Raw genomic sequence first — 20232 nt, 5'->3', positions numbered from 1 at the left:
AGTGATCTAGTATGGCTTTAAATTGCTCTCCAGCTGCATATGAATATGCCATAAGTTCGCAAACTCAGACTCAGTTTTATTATTTATCCGTTCTATTCGACATTATATCCCGCCAAGTGACGGGAATTTCCCCAAAAGTGTGCTATAAAATCAAGCGAGGCGCTAACAGCGCGCTGTTAGCATGCAGCATCCACCACTTCGTGCCACATCTTCGGCACGTTGAAGTCTCTCGATGTTGCTCTCGTTGCCGCTTCTCTCGGTACCGCCTATTGGGCGGCCGGGAGCGTTTTTTGGGCGCTCGGCTACTGTCGACCCACTCGGCCAGCATCCGTGCCGAGTGGATGTATGGATGTATTCCGCGCGAGCTTCAGCTGCTCGGCTCCGGCGTGTGTACCATAAAAATCCGTTCAGTGAGAGTTTGCGATCCCGCGGGTACGGTCGGAACTAACGGGACTTGAACGGTGTGTCGCGAGCAGAGTGCGTATGCGAATTGCAATCCGGCCATCTGAGCAAAAACATCCGAAATGCATCGAATGCATCCAAAATATAACGCCTGATTCCCACCAGCATCCCAATCGGTTCCATGTGTTCAATGTAGATAGTGTGCGCTTGCAAGCGAAACCATAAGTACAATGTGCTTATCCTAGATATCCAGGATAATGCCAAACTGAAAAGTGTGCAAAGTGTGTTTAAAGTCGCGGCCATCGAACAACCAACAACCAACAACCAAACGCAACTTGTTCGCAATGTAAGCAGCTGGCAAATGTTGTTTCTATACCCTATACATTTCTTGTGTTGTCGACAAGAGCAATTTGTTGCCATGACGTTGAATTTGCGAATCAACGTTTTCCCATTTAAGAGATCTGACTCTGATCTGACTGCAGTGGCCCCCCACTTTGCTTTCAATGAAAATCATTTCCACGGAACGCCGAGCCATTGAAAAGCGCACGAAGCGCGCGTCACTCTCGTTTCGGATTATTTTGCTAGTTTAGTGGGTGTGCGGCTGTATCTCGGGCTATACAGTACAATGTGGTTATGCGTCTGTGTGTGTGTGCTTATCGTTGTGTGAGTATGGTTGTGTGTGTGTATGGCTGTGTGTTTTGTAGAGGAGCCGGCAGATAAAACGTTTTCTCCGCTCAACTGCTCGTTATATCGCCTTTTTTCGGATTTCTTTCATTCGCTTGCTAAAATAGTTTTTTGTTGCCCCAAACGAGCTGCCCGTACAAATTGCACGAAAATTGTTATTGTTGAGCATTTTAGTTATTTATATGGTTAGTTCCCTCTTGTTTTTTTTTTCGTTGCATGTGCCGACATTTCTCATGATGTAGTGGCCCTGCAAATGCCATCATATTTCATATGGCACTCGCACATAAGTGCAAAATTGCTGACCTTTGACGACCATTAAGACCCAGTGAAATGCTATCCATAAACTAATAGATAAATATGCACCACCCACCCGCGCACAATACCCAAGTAGTGTACACTTGTACACATACATTTGTTTAAATTGCTAAATTGCTGAAGTGTGCGTGTAATGAAATTACACAGATGAATGCCACTTCAAAGCAAACTGTTGAGATCTGTGATGGTGGCGAAATTGAATTTGCACGATAAGCTGCAGGGAAAAACATTGATGGACACTAGACACTGAACACTGGACATTGTGGCTGATTAAGATAAGAGCTATCAAGCAAAAGCTCGCCATTTGTTTCAGCGGAGGTGTGAATTGCTTCTTGAGATTTTCTAACAAACTCACTGCCATAAGCATAATAATCAGATCGAAGCAATCAAATTCAATTAGAACACATATGCAAAAGTATTATGGAAGCAATTACTTAAATTAAAACTATTCAATTACTTTTGATTTGAAAAATCATAGAATTTGAAATCATATTTATGTTATTATTAAATACTTCCATTCAGTTGAAACAAATTTAAATTTAATGTAACTAGGTTTCTAATTTGCATAGTTTTCCACAGCCATGTTTTTACTTTAAATATATTTTTGATTGGCCAAATAAAATATAATGAAATTGCAGAATACCCAAAAACCTACATATGTTAAATTGGCACAAAAGACCATTGTTTCCATTTGCGAACCCAAACGCCGTTGTTCTAGTTCCATTCTGGGTTCCTAATCAAACTCATTTAGTTGCTGTGCCGAACATTAATTACGAATTCTGACACCAATGCGACAGAGCAGCACGCAAACTGAGTAGAACAATGGCCATGCGATTTGGCGACAAAAGCCATCTATAAACGACACACGATGCAACATAAACAAAATAATTGGGCACACCGAAAACAAAGTGCATCAATTCGGAATGGAAATGCGAGCAGAAGTGAATTTTAATATGCAATTAATGCTGCGGACAGCTGGAGACCGAGTGTTTATTTGCATATCAAAACGCTTTCCAAGATTGGAGTGTGGTTCGTTCTGCGGGTGTGCGGATCTGAGTGTGGGAGTGGGAGTGGCTTCACACGGCTATTCGTTTTCACTGTGTGAAGGAGTGTCCTGAAGCCTGGTTAATGCTGGCACGCACACATGCTCATTTGCTCACAGGCTCACCCAAGTATGCAGCACAATTAGCAGGCTGAGGATGGGAAACAGCTGTTTGGAAGGGGGGAAATGGGATGATGTTGATGATGGCGCCAAGTGTTGAACGCTCTGATTGCTGCCCAGTCCTGCCTCACTCTCACTCACACTCACTCACTCACACACACACTCTCGTACATGTGGATGTGTGCTAGCCATTAGAATTTTTAGTATTCATAAAATTGCACTTGAACCCTTGCGATACGAGGCAGCCAGGCATGGCTTTTTATAGGCTCACTTAGCGCACATAAACCGCGAAAAAAAGTGGCAGGGCCAGGTAGTATATGGGAGTATCCTGCTCAAGGGCTCTCCTGGTACGTACACATGCACGCTCATACCCACTCACACACACACACACACACGTGCACTTATAGATGCTATAATAATATTGTAACTCTGCACTTCAAATTGCATTTTAATGCAAACACACTTCATTACATTACAAAATAAAGAGGGCGAGGGCGAGCGCAAACTTGCATGCCGGAAATGGAAAAACGTCGACACACTTTGCTGCAGCTGCAGCCGGAAAACTCACCGCCACTCTCACACACACACACTGAACACACACAGTTGCACATCAACATGCTGGCTTGGCAAGTTTGTAAATTGAAGTGCATGTCGATCGTAGGTGGATGCCTCAATGGCGAAACTGGCACAATGCTCCCTTGCCCTCACACTCGCACTTACACTCACAAGCACACACACACACACCCAAAACTAACGAACACTACGGGCTCACAGGCACACGGCCATCGAGGTTACGTATACGCAGCGTGTACTCCCTGGGAAAAAACCCTTCACCTTCGGCGCTCAGTTTGCATTAGCTAATGTGACTCACAATTTTATTGGGAACGCTTTTTATTGGCTGCACACACAAGTTTTTATCCTTGCATAACCCATTCACTAAACTGATTTGGATTTGGCAAAAGTTTGCCAAGGACCTGGCTAAATGGATTTTGAGTGGCTCCATATTTAATTTCGGCCTCGAATGTGTGCCAAAACATTAAAGCTACTCTCGATGTGCGCAATGTACATTTAATAAACCTCACTCATACATTTCTTCCTGTTGGTTTTATTAAAAAGCTTTCAATTCTCGATTCAATTAAATTAAATTGATCGCAGATCAAAAACTACATCTCGTATGTTTGGATATTTTTAGATTCGATTTTCATTTGAGTTCTCCGTTTCGGACATTCGCTATGGAAATAATTTTACTCCTCTTCTGTTCGTGCTATGTGTTGACTAACGATTTACAAATATTTTCACTTTATCGGAATGAAAATCCATTTGCAGGCCGGGCCAGCGTTGTAAATAAATTTAGACAGATTTATTAAAGCCGCTTTACAAAAAACATGATTAAGTGGGCACTCCGCTGCTTGTCAGTTGCGGTTGTGAGGTTACAGCACTCCAAATAGTTTTATTTACTTTTTATTCAGGTTGGCAGCGAAATAAATATGAACTTTAGGGCGTGGGCTATTAACTGAGAGCTGAAATAAAATTAGTGCAGCCAGCTAAAAGCATTTGGGCCCACGTAATATGGCCGATAAAAATCCAGCTAGAGCAAGTCAATATATCATAAAAGCACGTCGCATGGAAGCCTCGATTTTGCGGCTGAATTTGTAGCGATTCTACACAGAAAACAAAGTCGGACACAATTTGAAATCAATATTTAACATATAAAATGATAATTTAATTTAAAAATATATATTTTACTTTTTAAAATGATTTATTTGGTTATGAATGAAGTTCTGTACGGTAAATATATTTGTTCAGAGAAGATGCAACCTTTTCATAACATATTTTTTTGATGACTTATAAACCCAATGTTATTGACCATATTTTTCTGCTAGTGTGTGTGTTTTCTGTGATATTCGAGCCAGTCTGTGTGTAGTCTAGAAACATGAACGCGTACAGTTTCCGATTTCCGCTTTCCTGTTTATCGTTTATTGGGTTTTCGCAACGTAAAAGTAAAAGCACTGCCAGACCGAAACGCCGCCGAGCGCAAAGAAATGGGAAAACAAGGAATCCGAAGAGAAATTCGCACTCGTTAGCTCTTCAGCGGGAAGCGACTTCTTCTACTGCCACAGCCATCATCGTCATATTGAACTTTGATGCTGGCACGTTTCCCTGGCTTTTTGTCGGCAGCTCCTGCTCCTTTTGCTCCTCTTAAAGATCTACACGCGCGGGTACATTGGCACATGTTTCGGTATACTATACTATACCATCCTATCCATTCCACACCATTCCTTAAGGAGGAGTGTCCCAAGGAGCGTCCTTTGCCAGTTGGTCGTCGTGTGTTGTTAGTCATTGTATATGGGGGCACATAAATTATAACAAATATGTACGCAGGCGGCATTCGAAATGATTTCTCACTGTTCAACGCCCGCTCCCGTCTGCGTGTTATAAATAATCTTTAATTAAAAGAGCCTCGCAGCGGAAGACAGAAATATGTTTTAAAATATTAAGGTGTACGTGCTGTCGTGCGGTTGACAAAATGGCTAAATGCGTTGTGATTTGTAGCCGTCACGCCAAGACATCTCAACGGCATGGATACATTTAATTGCTTAATTGGTCCGAAGTTATAACTGCGCTGCATTCGATTGTGTAATTCGATTTGAGTTCGCAGCGTGAGTTAACAATGGCAACGATATAAATAACGTCCATTTGCAATTGCCATAAATATTACTACAAACAAATTAAGCCAATAAAATTTGTAAAAATCACATAAATTACATTTGTGCATGTTTATGTTGCGCAGAGAGAGTGCAAGTGTGTTGTGCTGCGTGAAAGTGCAATGAATTTGCTTACAAATTTGCCAAACCGAAAATAAAGGCAATTAAATAAATTTCAGCCAGAGTGCAATGGCAACGAAAAACTGTAATTACCCAAAAACTGGCATGGAATTGTATTTCACTTTATTTCTATGTTGTATTTTATTTCGTTTGCCTTTGTTTTGCCTTATTTATTGACATGTCAACAAATTCTGCTGACTCTGCCAATACACCTTTCTCTGTCTCGCTTCAACTCCCTACTATCTCTCTCTCTCTCTCTTTGTCTGTCTCACTCTTTACAGCGTTTGCGAATTAATTTAAATCGAAATCAAACAAAAATAAATCGCGCGAAAGAACTACATACGAAAAATGCTCGCGATGCAAAGTGTGAAAGGCATCTGAGCCGGAAAGTAGGCAACACGGGTGCACCAGGAGAACCAGGAGCACCAGGAGCACCAGGACACCCCGCATTCGCTGCCCCCAAATACCCTCCACCCCTCAGCACTCTCCGCAGGATCGAGGGCTGGGTCGCCACCACCATGAGCAGCTCCTCCAGCCGCCCGCTCTCCCTGCCGCTCTGCCTGCTCGTCCTGTCCGCGCTCAATGGCCCAGCGGCGGCGGCATCTCGTGTCCGCGTCAGCTCCTCGACCACCATGACCAGGAACATTGAGGAGGAGAACGGTGAGTGCTAGATGTATAATAAACTACGATACTGGGATATAATTTGGTGATATACTATATACGAAACACTATGAAATAGATATTCGTTGGAGAATAAAAATATTTAAATATATAATCTATATCGTAAATCATATTTCAAATGTAGAACTTCTGCAGAGCCACAGCAATAAATAATTGAGAAAACTTCTCTGAAAACAGCTGCCCATAAATACATTTTATGAATTGAATCGTAGTTATAGAAACATTAATAAAATTTCAGATTTTAGCACTACAATTACCAAAAGAAAATCTTATATAATGAATGAGTTCATTTTGCGTTTTAATCAAATGCATTTTAGAATACATATTTCAATTGAGCTTTCCCCCGAAAAAATGTATTGCTCCATTACGCGTGAATGATTTGCTAGTTTTATTTGAAGTAAAGGCAAATTTTATATTGAAACTGCAGTAATAAAACTATTTTAATTAAGCCAAAATGATATGAACAATTTGCGACGTCAATATCGAACTGATAATGTGTCTTTTCCCTTTGAATTCGAAAGTTAATTTAAAATGAAAAGTTTGCTTTCCATTAGGCGTGTCTGTGTGAGTGTGCGTGTGTTCATTGGTGTGTGAGTGCGTGCTCATGTGTGCGTGGGCCTGACGCAACTTTTATTCAATCAACATAAAGTTTATTGTGTGTAAAGAAAATTGCGTTTGCGTTTGCCTTTGTGGGGCGACAGAGCCAGTCTTTTGTCGCTGCATTATTGAGTAAATGAAATTTTCGGTTTTATGCGAGCAAATTATGCCAAATTGTTATGGATTTGAAATTGATTTCAAAGCGTCGTCCCCGAAAATCTTCTAAACGGAGTGCTTACCAGCTGTTTTCCCGAGATACAACAAAGTTGCACAGCTTGGCCATCAGCCATCACTTGGCCCTGGCAAATAATAAAATGTGGCTAATAAATAAGCCCGTGGCAGTGGGTCCACTCCACATCGGTTGCTAAACGAGTGTCGGTGAAAGCCACAGAAATGCGAAACAAACTTGGAAAACTTTTCGGCCATCGAAAAGTTTCGGGCATAGATTGTACATTAGCATTGGGCCAAGTTCACAAGCCTGTCAGCGGCAAGAAAGAGTGTCCCAGCTCCTGGAAATAGTTATCTATTGGTGGTCGGTTCTGTTTCCATCTCAATTAACCCATAAAATAAGTGGGTGCCATGTTGAAAATCATGCATACGCCATGTGGGCCCTGCCATGAATTGGCCAAACCAATTCCCTGGCCAAGTCACAGTCAAAGTCAAAGTCAAAGTCCAAGACGAAGTGAAACCAACTGGCAGTGCAGCGGCTTAACGCCCGGGGTCTGGGTGCATATTGTTCCACTTGCCTGCTCGGCCTTTTGATGCCAAAGTTTTCAACAGACGCAAATTGCTGGTTCTCGGGTCTTCATAAATTCAGATTTTATATGTTTTCAATTGAATTTCGTTGTTGCGCCAGGCAGTCGGCCAGTCATCTAGTCAGCCCAGCTAGATGAAACTTTCCACTTTGGCATTTTAATGTTTTCCAAGTTAACTTTGCCACACGCCACCACTTCCTCTGGACTACAAACATACGTAGTTCCGGCCGCTTGCCGCTTGCCACTTGCCGCTCTAAGCTTGGCTGGTAAAAGTATTTATCGCATTTCTATGAAAACAACCTACTCAACATTTTGGCCAAAAACTTGGCAATTATGTTTGGCTTGCCGCTCCGATTTGCCGCTGTTGTTTTCGGTTTTTGGGCAAAAGTTTGCCAGTTGTTTGCCGCAGCGCAGCTCCATAAATGCTTATTTAGAAGCATATCTGATGAGTTAAGTTTCGGCTCAAGCTCCCTGCCAGCTTCGATTCAGATGTCTATATCTGAGCAGTGAGCTGGTGTTTGCAAACTTTTCGAAAGGATTTAACGCCAGATTTACAAGATTTTCATGCAAGTACTAGCCGAGTTCGTTTGTATTGAGCAACTTCGCACAAGTCACGAAATTGCATTCCTAACTTCTTTGGAATCTAGTTATTGTAAGCCCAGAAATTACTTAAAACTTATTTTCTTTTGATTGTAGCGATATCGTTTTTTATACTGTTTTCTTTATATAGGTTTAACACCTTAAAGCTAACCAGATTTATTTATTTGTAAGATTTTTCTTTACTTAATTTCCTTATTATTATATCACTTTTATTTTAAATATATATTATTTTTCCTTTGTTTTCTTGCAGCCCTACTTTTACTTTTAGCTGGTAAGTTAATGAACACCTAATTTATTTTCAAAACCACCCGCCTTGTGCACCCTTAAAGTTATACAAATATTATTGGTCTTTAAGCTGGGACAACCCAAACAATTTGCCCATCAGATTGACCGGGCATAAACGCAAGGGGCGGTGGCAACAGCTGCTGCCACGCCCACAACATGAATACAAACACGAACCGCCAGAGTTAAAGGCATCAAAGCAGCTCAAAAAAAAAAAAAAAAATCAGCTTTTGTAAGGCGAGCCGGCCATGGGAAAAGTCAAGATTTCGAATGGATAGCAATGGGGTCGAGCGGCGTAAGCCGAGGAAATAGCAGAAAACCAGAAAACACCGAAAGTAGAAAGAAAAAAATACCAAAACAACTTTCAGCTGGCCAAAGTCCTGCGTCCTTCGTCCTGCGTCCTGCGTCCTGCGTCTTGCGTCCTTCACAACGTGTGCGTGTAGTTGACCGAAAAAAAACTTTCGCTCGAAACTTCGCCCGAGCGACTGAAAATTCCAGTGCGGCAGGAAGCGAGCTGACAGCGCGATGAATGACAAGCAGCACCAGTTCAGTTCAGTTTGTCAAGAGTTTTCTTTTACTTCTCGATACCAGCCTTTTTTCCCTTCCCCTTTTTTTTTTCTTGGCGATTGGCTGTGAAGTCCTGGCCAAGAAGTCGTGGCCGCTGGTTGAGTGGCCTACTAGTCCGTGGAATCGGCGGCTTCAAAGGAAAAACGACTCTCGAAAGATCCCCCCGCCATTTGTTGTTGTGATTTTTGGTCGCTGTGTTGTCAGGTTTTCCTTTGCTAGCTGCCCCACCCGCCTATTTGTTTGGCCCGGAAAACTCTGCCTGTTTGCCTTTGGCCACACATAAATGCGTGGCCATACTTCATTCATTTCATGGCTTGGCAAGGACATTTATCATCTGCCCCTCGAGTGCGTCACAAAAAGGCAGTGGCTCCTCGGCCCTTCGGCTCCATCTTGTTGATACTTCTATATAGAATTCATTTTGCTTACTTTCAGCTACTTTCCCTTCCTTTCCACTGACTTGGTGGACCGCATTTCCCTTGGCCGTTATTCATGGCACTTTTTATGCCCTCTTATCGCTTGTGTTATTTTTGTATATGAATTTCTGCGGTTACATTGAATAGCAAGCAAGCCACAGAGCAATTGCCGGGGTGAAAAAGTGGAAAATTTTAAGCCTACTTGAAATTTATTTGCACTCATTATGCCTGACAGTTCGCAGATATCAAGGCGGTGTGGAAAGACCGAGATAAATTTATTTTGGGCTCCAAAAACCAGCAGGCCATTAAAGAGTTTGCACTCCTTGTTTGGCTTTGGGTTTAAGCCTACAAAACGGGATCAGACTGTGAGCTCCTCCAAAGCTACATCTATTTTCAATAGAAAATAGAAGCCCAGCCGGCATTCTGACTCACTAACTCACCGACTGACTCACTAATGAACAAATAAAGCTTAGCGGGCCAAGGAAATAAAACCCAACCACATTAATAAATCAAACCGAGCAGCGAGAACAGCATAGAACAGAACAGAAATAATGCAAATGCCTAGCGACAGACGATTGAAATGACAAAACAGTTTGCCCTACGAGTCTCCATGTCTGACTTAAGAGATTTCCACGCAAATTCCACTGGCTGCAGAAACATTTTCTATGTACAGACGAGTTTCCCAGCCAGATGAGTTTCCCATGTGCTCTTGCAGCTGCTTTTGCTGCCAAGTTATATCTTAAAATCAACACAAAAAATCAGACAACTCCGTTGGCCCAGTCCGGTTGGCGAGTTTATTGTCGGCAACTGGCAACTATTATGCCATGCTAATCGGCTTAGACCGATTCCGGACCAGGTCTGTGAGAAAGCCAAGGGCTCAGGCAAACAAGCTCTTCCAGCCGCCGAAAGATGTTGCCATGTGCCATGTGCCATGTGCCAGCCTGCCAGCCTGATTGTTCATTTGCCACACGCACTACGAGCAAAGGCCACAGAAACACGGAGAAGAATTTCGGATAATAGTGTGCACTTAGGTATGGAGAAATGTATTAGTTATTAGATTGATAGGTATTTTAGGTGTCGGAAAGGTAATGCATATGTGTGAAGTAAGATTCATTCACTTTGGTGATGATAAACCTAATCGGTAGACAATAATAAACATTTTTCAAGTGTGATGAAATATACGCATTCAAATCTTTACATCCCTAGCATTTATGTATATTTTTCAACCTGTCTTAGGCTGCGCATTGCTATTCACTTTCCCCAACAGAATATACATTTTTTCCAGTGCAAGAACAAAAACAGAAGATGGAACGTAGGCTCGCAATACCTGCGAGCTTTGTCTTTGTGTGTGTTTGTTTCGTCCTGCGAAATTTGCGGCCTGCCCTCATTTGGCTGACAGCTTAAGACGGCAGCCATCGCAGATGGAACCCCAAATTGTAGCCCTCTCCCTGGTGGCAGGAAAAAATCGCTTTGCCTGTGTGGTTGGGGAAGAGCTTTCGTTAGCATTCCGTGTGGAATTTGATACTTGATTATTTGTTGCTGGCCTCAAGCGTGCATAATATATCAAAGTGGCGTCAACGTCAACTGGAGATGTTTGGCCCCGGACCAGTCCCTCCATTTCGATCCCTTTGCTCGACATGTGTAGACATCCTGTGTTGGCTGTCGGCCTGGAATCTTGTTTTTAGTTACAGTTTAGTGTTGGCCGCATAATAAATAAATAATAAATAAACAGTTGACTCAGACTCGAGCTCTCTTCTCTTTTACCTTCAAGTGCGTCTGCCCACGGGCTCCTGTCAGCTCCTTCGTGCATGTCCTGTCTCGTTTCGTATGCTAAAGAGCCTGGCACTTTTGGTTTAAGGCTTCTCTTGCCCCTTGCCCCTTCCCCGAAAACCCAAATCAGGACTTGCTCACGAAAAAAATTCTCCGAAAAATGCCAAAGTTTTTCATTAATCTTTGGCAGTTGTTGTCACTGCTGAGGATTTGCATATTTAACTTATCACTGACTTTATAAACAGGCCCATTTAAAAGCGCTTTTCAATGCCGGCAGACAGCAACAGATGTACAAACTGACCAAAAGTATTTTAATAATTCTTAGAATGCGCAAAATAATATTTTAATTTAGTGGATATAGATTGAGTCACCTCTTATTTCTTTAGAAAAAACGTTTGTTTTTTTAAATATAAAATCCCATAACGAATAGTATCGTACTTTAAAGCTAAAGGTAACAAAGAGGAGTTTTGTATAACATCCACATTACTTCTCATTGATTTTCTACGTAATCCCTGTGCACTTACACCAGGGATCTAAAGAAATTCCAGACAATTAGTGCTTGAAAATCCCACTCCTGCCTGCACTAATCATAAAGCTTGTGTCCTGTGCGTTTGCCTGGCGCACACAGCTATAGACAAAGGACATGCACAAGGAGCTGGGGAAGAAGAGTGACAGGAAATAGGCGGAGGAATAGGCCTCCTGCTGGGGAAGGGGAGGGGCGAAATCCTAAAGGGCTTAAGGCACCAAAGCCACGTGATGCCATGACAAAGTTCCGCAAATGGCAACTGTAACTTGCAGTTGCACATGTCAAGCCTAAAGGACTAAAGCCCTGGGCACAGACACCCAACTAGACACACATACTCATACACATTCATAACAATTTGTCGGCCAAGAATGTGGCCAAAAATCTCGTACGCTATCTCAATTGTTATACAACATTTGGGGTCATTTGCATACAAAACCTAAATTAAAATTTGACCGAGGTGTACGGAGTCTGGAGGCTGCTGCATATCCTTTTGATGGGGCATCAGAGGCAGGCTAGTCACACATACGTACTTATACCATAAACATGTCCTTGCAGTGCAATCTCGCATCCCGGAATCCCGGAGTCCTGGAATCCTGTAATCCTGGAATAATGCATCCATCCTGCAGCCCAGCTCCCCCCTGGCCAGCGGATTATTAAATTCAGCAATCTAACCGACAGTTGTTGCACTTTTCTAATTAGACGAGCCAGCAGGCGAGGAGTTGGGTGTGTGCGCCAGTCATAACAAAAGTTAATTAAACATGTAATTGTTGGCCAGAGCAGCAGGCAAAGATTTGCTTTGCGAGTAGATTGGATTTGGCCGGTATCGAATGTGCAAAATGTGTTAACACCACTTCGCTACAGGGTATTGCATAGTTTTGGCAACATTACTCGTACATTTGAGGTTTTTGGCCGCTGGCTAAATGCTGGAAATTTTGATTAAGTTACGTCGAGTGTTCAGTTTTCAATGGCCATTGTTTGGCGGCTCGGGAGAGAGCATTGTGAACTAAAACTGAAAACTAGAAAAGTGGAAAACTGGGCAAAGACTTGAGCTAATGGCTGCTAGTACGCGGCGACTCCTCGACAGCACAATAAAAATTTTACAATTCAATTTCGCCTTTATTTCTCAGATATTATGCCCTGGAGCTGCCGCGAGTCCACCCACTTCATATGCTCTCTTTATTTTATTGCTTCAAATTGTTTGTTGCCATTTCGCATTTGTGCCGCCCGGCTGCGCAGAAACATTTAACTTTGTGCAACATGACGACGATGGGGCAAAAAATCCGGCAGGAGTGCGGTGGAAAATGAAAACATAGCGTAGCTGCAACTAAAACCAACTATACTTAAAAAACTGAAACTAAAACAGCGCGGCGACAGCAACAAAAAAAAAAAAGTTGTCAACCCTCTACGCTACTATGGTGTAGAAAGGGGCGGATGTGGCTGAGAAGTGGGCGTGGCGCACAGTTCCAGCTACAGTTTCTGTTCACTTTGAGCCGCAGCCGAAGTAAAGTCAAGTTACGCGTGCAACTCTCTGGGCCACGGGACACTGCGAAGTAGCTCGGTGCACAGGACATTCTAGAGTGAGCACAAAAAAAATAAAAGATATATATATTTATATATATAAGTATGGGGTAGGATAGAGAACTCCGAAGCGTTGAGTAAAGAGTGGAGAACACCAAAAGCACATTTCAGCTTGAACTCCCACTGAGACCCGGGCGAAATGAAATTGCCAACGTGAAAGTGTAGAAAAATGCAGGCAGTGGGAAATGGGAAATGGGATTGAGGTCCTGGCGGGATGCGGCCCCAAGGAAGCCAGGCCAGCAACAGACCGGTGCTGTCGTGCGTCTGAGAGTCTAAAACCAGTTAAACTGCAAAGTAAACGGACAAAATGTTAAATCAAAGCCAAACAAAAGAGGCGTAACGGGCCAGCAACAAGGTGCCGCTGCAAAGGAGTTTAGACAGGTGGCAGCAACTTAGGTGCCATGCCCCATTCACCATGCCCCATGCCTCATGCCGCATGTCCCATTCCTCGAGAGGCAGGGCGAAAGTTTTGGGTGCACTTTGATAACTTGAGTGCGAGTCGTGGATGCAACGGGCTTCAACTACATGTTATCCAATAAATAGATAAGAAACACAAAGCTGGAAAGCTGCGTATATATACATTCAGCCCTATCAAATTTGGTTTAGTTGTTGGAAACCTAAGCAAAGTTATGAAAATAAAATGTAGAGCTGTAGGCCCCATTTAACTTTGCCATTAATAATTAAAGTAAATCCTTTGAAATATAAGGAAGTGTCATATTTGCAATCAATAAGTTTATTATGACCCCAATTTAATGACCTATGCACTGAATGAAAAAAACTTTGCAAATTTCATTGCACTTTGCATTGCATGTAGAGAGCTGCGAAATATATGTCACAAATTGCCTGGCATCCGCCATATGAATTTTTAAGCGAGGTATTAAGGCTACTGTGGCATTATTAATGCGGCTTCATTATGAAATTGTGCAACAAATGATAAATCGATTAAGCAAATATTTGCCGGCACTAAAAGTGTGTGTATTTTTACAAATGCAGCCGTTGGCTTTTTGTTTCGGTTCGCATTTGAGTGGCCTGTTGGGAAAGCAGGCTCTGGTTGGGTATTCCAGTCCAGCCATATGCATTTTTTTGTGCGTCATCCATTTTAATATTTCAACAAAACCAGAAATGACGCTGTAAAACCGACGCGGTTATATGTCAAATATTCCCCCCCTCCCCCCACCGAATGCATATGCATATGAATGCATCGTGGTGGGGGGGTTGAGTTTTTAAATTTTGCATGTAAATTTCATTGCATACACATGAACATTTATTTTGCTTTCTGCCCCAGAAGAGCAGCGAACTGGGAGCGGCTGCTGTCTGCTGCATTTTAATAAATTTATGATTTTATTTTACACCCTTTTTTTTACTGGTGGGCTGGCCCACCAAATATGTGTCATTTCGCCTGACAATTTCCCGTATACAAAAGTTAAAATAAAAGTAGAGACAAATAGATGGGCAACCAGCAGAAATCGACAAAAACAAAAAATCGAAAAAAAAAAAAAATAAGAGAAAGGTCCATAAATAACGAAGCATTTTACTTTGTATTTGCTGGATGAGATTTATAAATGCGTTTTTGTTTGCCATCGTCGTTGTTTCGCTAAATCGCGTAGAAATTTCAACGCGTTGTGCGGGCCACATTTCATTGTACGAAATGAAAAAATAATTGAAATATTTGCCAATCAGCAGAGCGAATATATATCGGCAGTGAGCAGAGATAAGGCGATGAGGAGCATTTCCCAGGAATTCCCAATTGCTGTCTGCGGCACGTTAATAAGCTCTTTGTTGACACGCACACAAACAGGCATTCAGGACTTGGATTCGAGTCCTTGGATTGGATTCCACGTGAGAGTATGTGTCTCTTTATGTGTGTACATGCGTGGCGCTTGTTGATGCTGGGGAGTGGGTTGCGGGTGAGGTTTTTGGTGTAAGGACCCTGTGCTATCTGCGCCCACATTCTGCTGGCCCTTTCTGTGCTGTCATCTGTGGCATGGCATGGGTCCTGGCGGGCTGTCGATTATCGAGTCGAGATTATTAACCTGTCAGTTTAGCGCTTTGTCTTCCCGTTGCCCGTGCCAAGTTGGTCCTTTGGCCCTTTTGGCCTGGCAAACATTGACAGCTGCACGGCATTAATGTAAAATACTTGCTTTATTGGATACAACAGTTTGGCCATTTATTTAGGTGCCCATTTTGGTGAATTAAAGTTGGGTTTTTAAAAGAAGCACATTTATACGGACATGTGAAATTGTCAAGTCCTGTTTACTGGTTTACTTTCTTAGATAGATTAAATTCGAAAACCCGATGGTATGTACATATGATTGTAACTTTTGAGGGAATACTTTTTAAAGCTCTTCCTTTATTAGGAATTTGTTAAAATGTTGTATCCGCATTTTTCTCCCGCTGCCTCACTTTTAATCGCGTTCGCAAAAAGCATGTTGTGAAGCCTCGACATCGCCACTAGCCCATAACAGTAACAGTAACGATTGGCGTAGCAGCGGCAGCAGTTGCAGCCATAGAAAAGTGGCAGTTGCAGGGCACTATGGGGAATTTGACCTGTTTTTTTGGCATAAATGTATTTTTTAAAGTGTTTCAAATTTTGAAATTTTTTTTTTTAACATATTAAGAATTGATCAAAGATTTATAATCTGTAACGCAAATGTTAAATTAACAGTCCACTGTTAAAATTAACAGCTGTAAAGTCAGCTGTTGCAAACACAAAGCACATGCCAGCGGAGAGCTTCTTTTTTTAGTGCTTACTAAAATTAATATTTCTTGAACCACAAGGCCTAAACCCGTCAAATTTGAAATGAATACTCATTCTTGAGGTGTGTACTATGTGTTTCTACTAATATGTTGCTTAGTTCGTGCGCGTAAACTTAACAATTTGCATATTTATCAAGTGATGTTCTCGTCCAACTTTCAAAATAAAATTTCAACTTTGAATAGAGTTTTAAAAAATTGTTCAAATTTGTTTAGTAAGTGTGTTAGTCCATGATGTAGAGTGATTAATTCCCTATTTAGAACACATAGGTTTCATTTGCGAATTTTTGCGACTTTTCGCGAAAATTAAATTATTAGGTAGCAACCTCTCAATTTTCAATGCGGCCCTCCTAGAAGCGTGGCGCACGCATTGTTGGGCATATCGACGACAGTCTTCTTGAAATTAATCAAGGTAACTTATGGCATGTTTCATAACACTTTTTTGCATAAATGAAAAATAAAAATAAATAAATAAATGAAATAAAAAACTTTATAATACCCGGCCTGGACGGAAGGCAAGGCCAGTTGAACATCATATGAAAACTACTACTGAAACGGCTCTGGCCTTATGACAAACAAAAATGAAAAATAAAAATTTCTTATTTTTCAACGTTAAACTAGATACTGAAGAATATATTGGGTAGAAAAAAAAAAAATCGTAAAGATAGGGGGGCGGGGGGCTGATGTGGGCGGTTGTTCGAAGGCGGCGACACGCCCACTTTGCCAAATTGATTGTAAAGGTGTGTATAGGAATAGACAAACAAATTATCATCGTATCTTAAATATTTTACGAGATATTAATTTATGCCAAAAAAACAGGTCGAATTCCCCATAGTGCAGGGGCACAACTTGTACATGGGTACATTGTAGCCAGGACATGGCAATGGCGATGGCGATGGCGATGGCGATGGCAATGGCAATGGAAATGGCGATTGCAATTGCAATTGCAATTCCCGCACGAGTGCGGCTGCTTTTAAATTTTAATTAACTCACAGCGGCGAGGAAGAGTGGCAAAAACAAATCCGAAGGCCCCTTTTGCCGCGCTGGCAAAGTCGTGCAGAAAAAGTTATTATTTATTTCATGTTATTTCATGTTATTTCGTGCTGTTTCAACGCGCCATAAACGACCAGTCCGAACGAGAACGACAACGACAACGACAACGGCTGAGGCCACTGACTTGGCCAAAAAAGCAGAGGGCTTTCTACTGGCTGGTTACTGGTTGGTGGATGGGAAATGGTAGTTGGTAGATGGACTGCAACTAGGCTGCTTGCCCATTGCCATGTTCATTTATTTATGAGCATTTTACACAGCCAGTGCACACATGCAAACTTACACACACACACACACACACACACAGACACAGAAGCTTTGAGAAAACTCGTCTGGAAATTATGTAAATTTTTCAGTTATTTTTCGTAAATTCCTGCTGCCGGACCAAGCCGGACCGGGGACTGGACTGGACCGGGCATGGGTTTGGTTTAGGTTTAGGTTCCATCTCGTTGCCCATGTCCACCCGCCTTCATCCAGATCCTTTTACCATTGTCGTGGGGCGGGGTTCAAAAGTTCAACTGCTGTTTCGTAGGTGGCCCTTGTCAACGCAGCTTTTGTGTCTCTGCCTAGAATATATAACCCATTTTTGGCTTTTCACGACAACGGGCCAAAGCCTACAGGCAGGCCACCAGGCAGGCGGCAGTAACAACAAATTGTCGTCGTCCTGCGGTCGGAGCCTCATGCAAAATGTTGAGCTACATCCACATCCTGGTGGGCCAGGACCCACATTGTTGTTCAGGCAAGCGAATCCCGACAAGAGTTGACTCAAATTGCATTCGGCGTCCGGCCTTCAACGGCACAGGACCCACAAACTAAAAAAAAAAAAGACCATATCATACATATTTGCAGCACTCAGCAAGTTGAGTTTTAAGGGTAGCTAAATTTAGTTAACCGTTTTCATAACCATATGTACCTTTGAAGTATGAGCCCTCTCGCATATGACTTTGATAAAAGTGAAAAAATGATGTAGTGCCCGCCCGTTTGTAATTCAAATGAAGGCGGGGAAACAAATGAGACTTATCGGAAATATTTTTTGCCATTGCGGTCGCAGTAAGTCAGCTTTAACCTTTACCCGAAAACCCATGTCAAAACGCCGACGTTATCCATTTAATTTGCCTGACTTATTGTCGGGCGATCAAAAATAAATTTTGTTAAATCGAAATTAGACGCACAAAGCCCATAAATCTTTGCCGCCCGACCCGCGTCTATTATCAGTACTTAAACAGAAGGGCATGGCCGGAGTTTGTAAGGAGCTAATCAGGCGAATGCAATCTACACAAACACACATGCACACTCACACACACACACGCACATGCGTCATGGAAAGTACAAATGTGTGGGTTTGGCACACAGATACACAGCCACGAATTATTCATTTTAAATTGCAAAATTGTCTGTGGCCAAATCGGTTTTCATATGCTCTCGCCCCTTTGCATTTATTGCTATTGTTTCTAGAATTTTATTTATTTATTTTTTTTTTTTTTCAGCCGGGCAATAATAATAACAAAAACAGTTGTCGTTTATGGCCGTTTATGTGACTTTATTTACGGTCCTGTTGTCTGGCGCTTTTTCGGTTTTCGGTTATATAATCTCAGCTTTTTGTGGCATTTTTAATTTGATATTTATCAATTTGGGTTTCATCTGCTCTCTTTGTGACTATTCTATTTCGGCTGCCACATACATAAGTATGCTGTCAGATGTTTTTTTAATGCCAATCGCATTAATCTTTTGGCCTGCTCAATGCTCGAGTGTCTACGAATGCGTCAAGTGTCATTTGGGCCATCAAGAGAAAGATATATTATTATAAAATTCGAACCTTAAATAACCGAATTTGTTGAACTCCGCACTCCGTTTGCTTAACCACAGGCTTAGGTCACAGCTTAAAACGCAATCTGGCACTCGTTCATTGTTTGCCACTAGTTTCGCCCCCAAATGTCATTCAGATTAAATTTGGCGTGAAAGTAGCATTTTAAAATTGTACAAAATACTTAAGACGAAGCAAGAGTAAGGCGATTCCAGGGACGTGGGAGGATTTTGTGTGAGCTCGCGCATAACAACGGGAAAGGCACTCCGGAGCTCCTCGTGCTGTTGTGGCTGACATTAAAAGCAAAAGGCGCGAGTGAAGCAACAGTCAGGCGCAGGACGTGTCATGTAGGGTCCTTCCGTGGGGTATACGTGTATGCGTATGTATGTGTGTGTGTGTGTATCCCACATGGATGTTTATGAGAGGCAGCACGTGACGGGCGGAGGAAAGGGGGGGGGGGGCTCAGTGGAGCTCAGCGGCGGGTTTTCCCTTCCGGCTTTTCTTTGTAGCGCACGCACTTTCCCTTAAACAATTGCTTTCACCAGTCCTTCGCCTTTTGTCTGAGCCGCTTTTACCCAGCACTTTTCCCTCACGGCCGATTCGAGCTCCAAAAGAAGGTCTCAGTTGGCCCATTTTGTACCTTCGTCGTTTATGTTTGGCCCAGCGAATCTGTTTGTTTGCCCTCCACTAACTGGTTCTTTCCTGTCTCGGCCGGATGTCTGGTTAAATCAATGCTACGGATTTAACAGCGTTTAGTTGTGCTCTCTGGGAAAAAAAAGTACTTACGGAGTTAGTCAGGCCTAATTAATGCGCTTTTACCTAATGATCGATTCGATTTACTGCGAGAAAATCATCGTAATGGCCGTCAAAGCAGATTTAGCTTAAATTCTGGCGAAATACATAAATCTGATCCGATCCGATAGCGCAAAAATCTCTCAGGCGGTACACATCAAAGCAGTTGCCTAGTCAACCAAACAGTAGCAGAAAAATGGAATCGTTCCACCCCGTTTTCTTCAATACCCACGCAGCTTTTCCGATTTCCATCTGTTGCTGCCGTTGTCCTGACTTCCAGATGCAAATGCCTTTTCGGGGATAAAGAAAACCCCAACAAATGTGGGGCTACTTTCTGTCTGATTGTCGTGCTGTGGCTGTGGCTGTCTGTGTGTGTGCTTGTGGGTTTATTTGTCTGCTTTGTGGATTTATTTTTGGCGAAAATAAGATGAAAATATTATGTCACGGCAGCCACCTTTTCCGATAATCATATTTACAAGGGCGTGTCGTTTGGCTCTTTTTTAAAACAGGCGGAGCACGCAGACAATGCAAAGTATACACGTTCATATACATGAAATATAGGGTCATATTTTCGGCCAGCCATCAGCATTATTTATGCCGCCCACCGCCTACGTGCATTGTTTGGCTAATAAAGCAAAGGGGAAAACAAGTGAAAACTCCGGGACAGGGAAAATT

General features: G+C 42.4%; 1 protein-coding gene across 7 annotated transcripts in view; it reads left to right on the top strand.

The window, feature by feature from the left end:
* Positions 1 to 420: 420 nt before the first annotated feature.
* Positions 421 to 20232, top strand: part of LOC120446064 (nephrin) — a 57852-nt gene continuing 38040 nt past the window's right edge. For 5 of the 7 annotated variants that reach the window (XM_039626843.1, XM_039626841.1, XM_039626844.1 and 2 more), the window contains exons 1-3: positions 421 to 748; positions 5670 to 6048; positions 8272 to 8292. In XM_039626843.1, the coding sequence (XP_039482777.1) occupies positions 5907 to 6048; positions 8272 to 8292 (163 nt within the window). In that variant the 5' untranslated portion in view covers positions 421 to 748; positions 5670 to 5906. The remainder of the gene's footprint in view (positions 749 to 5669; positions 6049 to 8271; positions 8293 to 20232) is intronic. The other 2 variants (XM_039626842.1, XM_044005839.1) reach the window with 1 other exon arrangement.

The sequence above is a fragment of the Drosophila santomea genome, chromosome 2R (assembly GCF_016746245.2).
Source record: "Drosophila santomea strain STO CAGO 1482 chromosome 2R, Prin_Dsan_1.1, whole genome shotgun sequence".
Taxonomy (NCBI): domain Eukaryota; kingdom Metazoa; phylum Arthropoda; class Insecta; order Diptera; family Drosophilidae; genus Drosophila; species Drosophila santomea.
Note: the sequence above shows the minus strand (reverse complement) of the source record. Positions and strands in the feature narration are given on the sequence as shown.